Genomic DNA, 1,292 nt, shown 5'->3' on the forward strand with positions numbered 1-1,292 from the left:
GGAGCACACGAGCAATCAGCCTCTTTCTTCCCAACTTCTCTGTGGTTTCAAAGTCATTTCAAAAGTAAAGACGGGAATAATTTTGAAAGACACTTCATAAAGAAGGTTGGCAAGTAGCGCTGAGTTAGTGAAATAGCACTGGCACCAGGGTAATCAGGGAGAGGATCATTCAAAACCATGATGGACACACAAGTCAATAACTGAAATCCAATACAGAAACAGAAGCAAAGATGTAAATCATACAATCACTTCAATAGATGAAGAAAGACCCTCTGACAAAAACCAACATGCTGGGGCTGGGGAGATGGCTCAGTAGAATAAGCGCTTGCCTGGCAAGCCCAAGGGCCTGAGTTCAATCCCCAGTTCCGCAAAAATAAATTAATTAATTAAAATAAAATGGGTAAGTCAAAGAGAAAAAACAACAACACGCTAACATGACAAAAAAAAAAAAAAGTACAGAACCTTATCCCGATCAAATAAAAGCCATTTATGACAAACCAATGGGCAACATCATACTAAATGGGGAGAAGCTGAAAACTTTCCCTCTAAAATAAAAAGAGAAAGATGTGCATTATCACCATTCCTGTTCAGAATATTCTCAAAACATTAGTCAAAGCAATTAGGCAAGCTCTCTGGTTTTGGGCCTCCTCGCATCGACATGGCTAAGCGCACCAAGAAGGTCGGCATTGTCGGTAAATATGGGACCCGCTACGGTGCCTCCCTCCGGAAAATGGTGAAGAAGATTGAAATCAGCCAGCACGCCAAGTACACCTGCTCCTTCTGTGGCAAGACCAAGATGAAGAGGCGGGCCGTGGGGATCTGGCACTGTGGCTCCTGCATGAAGACCGTAGCTGGTGGCGCCTGGACCTACAATACCACTTCGGCGGTCACAGTGAAGTCAGCCATCAGAAGACTGAAGGAATTGAAAGACCAGTAGAAGCTCTTACAATTTGAGACATCTCTAGCCTATAATAAATGGGTTAATTTATGTAAAAAAAAAAAAAAGCAATTAGGCAAGAGAAAGAAACAAAAGGGATGTGTATAAGAAAGGATGAAGCCAAAGTATCATTCTTCGCAGATGACATGATTCTCTACTTAGGAGGCCAAACGTATATACCAAAAGACTCTTGGCATTAATAACCAAATTCAGCAGTGGAGCAGGATACTAAATCACACAAAAATCAATAGCATTTTTGTATACCAATAATGAAATCACTGAAAAAGAAATTAGGAAAACTTTACCATTCACAGTAGCATCAAGAAAAATTAAATACCTAGGAATTAGCCTAATT

At 40.6% G+C, this 1,292-nt stretch overlaps 1 protein-coding gene across 1 annotated transcript; it reads left to right on the forward strand.

Annotated features, from left to right (window-relative positions):
• The first annotated feature begins 645 nt into the window (after window positions 1-645).
• LOC101575030 (putative 60S ribosomal protein L37a) lies at window positions 646-952 on the forward strand. Its single transcript, XM_004631811.2, has one exon. The coding sequence runs from the start codon at window positions 659-661 to the stop codon at window positions 935-937; it is 279 nt and encodes a 92-aa protein (XP_004631868.1). The 5' UTR covers window positions 646-658; the 3' UTR covers window positions 938-952.
• Window positions 953-1,292: the final 340 nt, after the last annotated feature.

Source organism: Octodon degus, unplaced genomic scaffold (genome assembly GCF_000260255.1).
Source record: "Octodon degus isolate 3935 unplaced genomic scaffold, OctDeg1.0 scaffold00045, whole genome shotgun sequence".
NCBI classification, from domain to species: Eukaryota; Metazoa; Chordata; class Mammalia; order Rodentia; family Octodontidae; genus Octodon; species Octodon degus.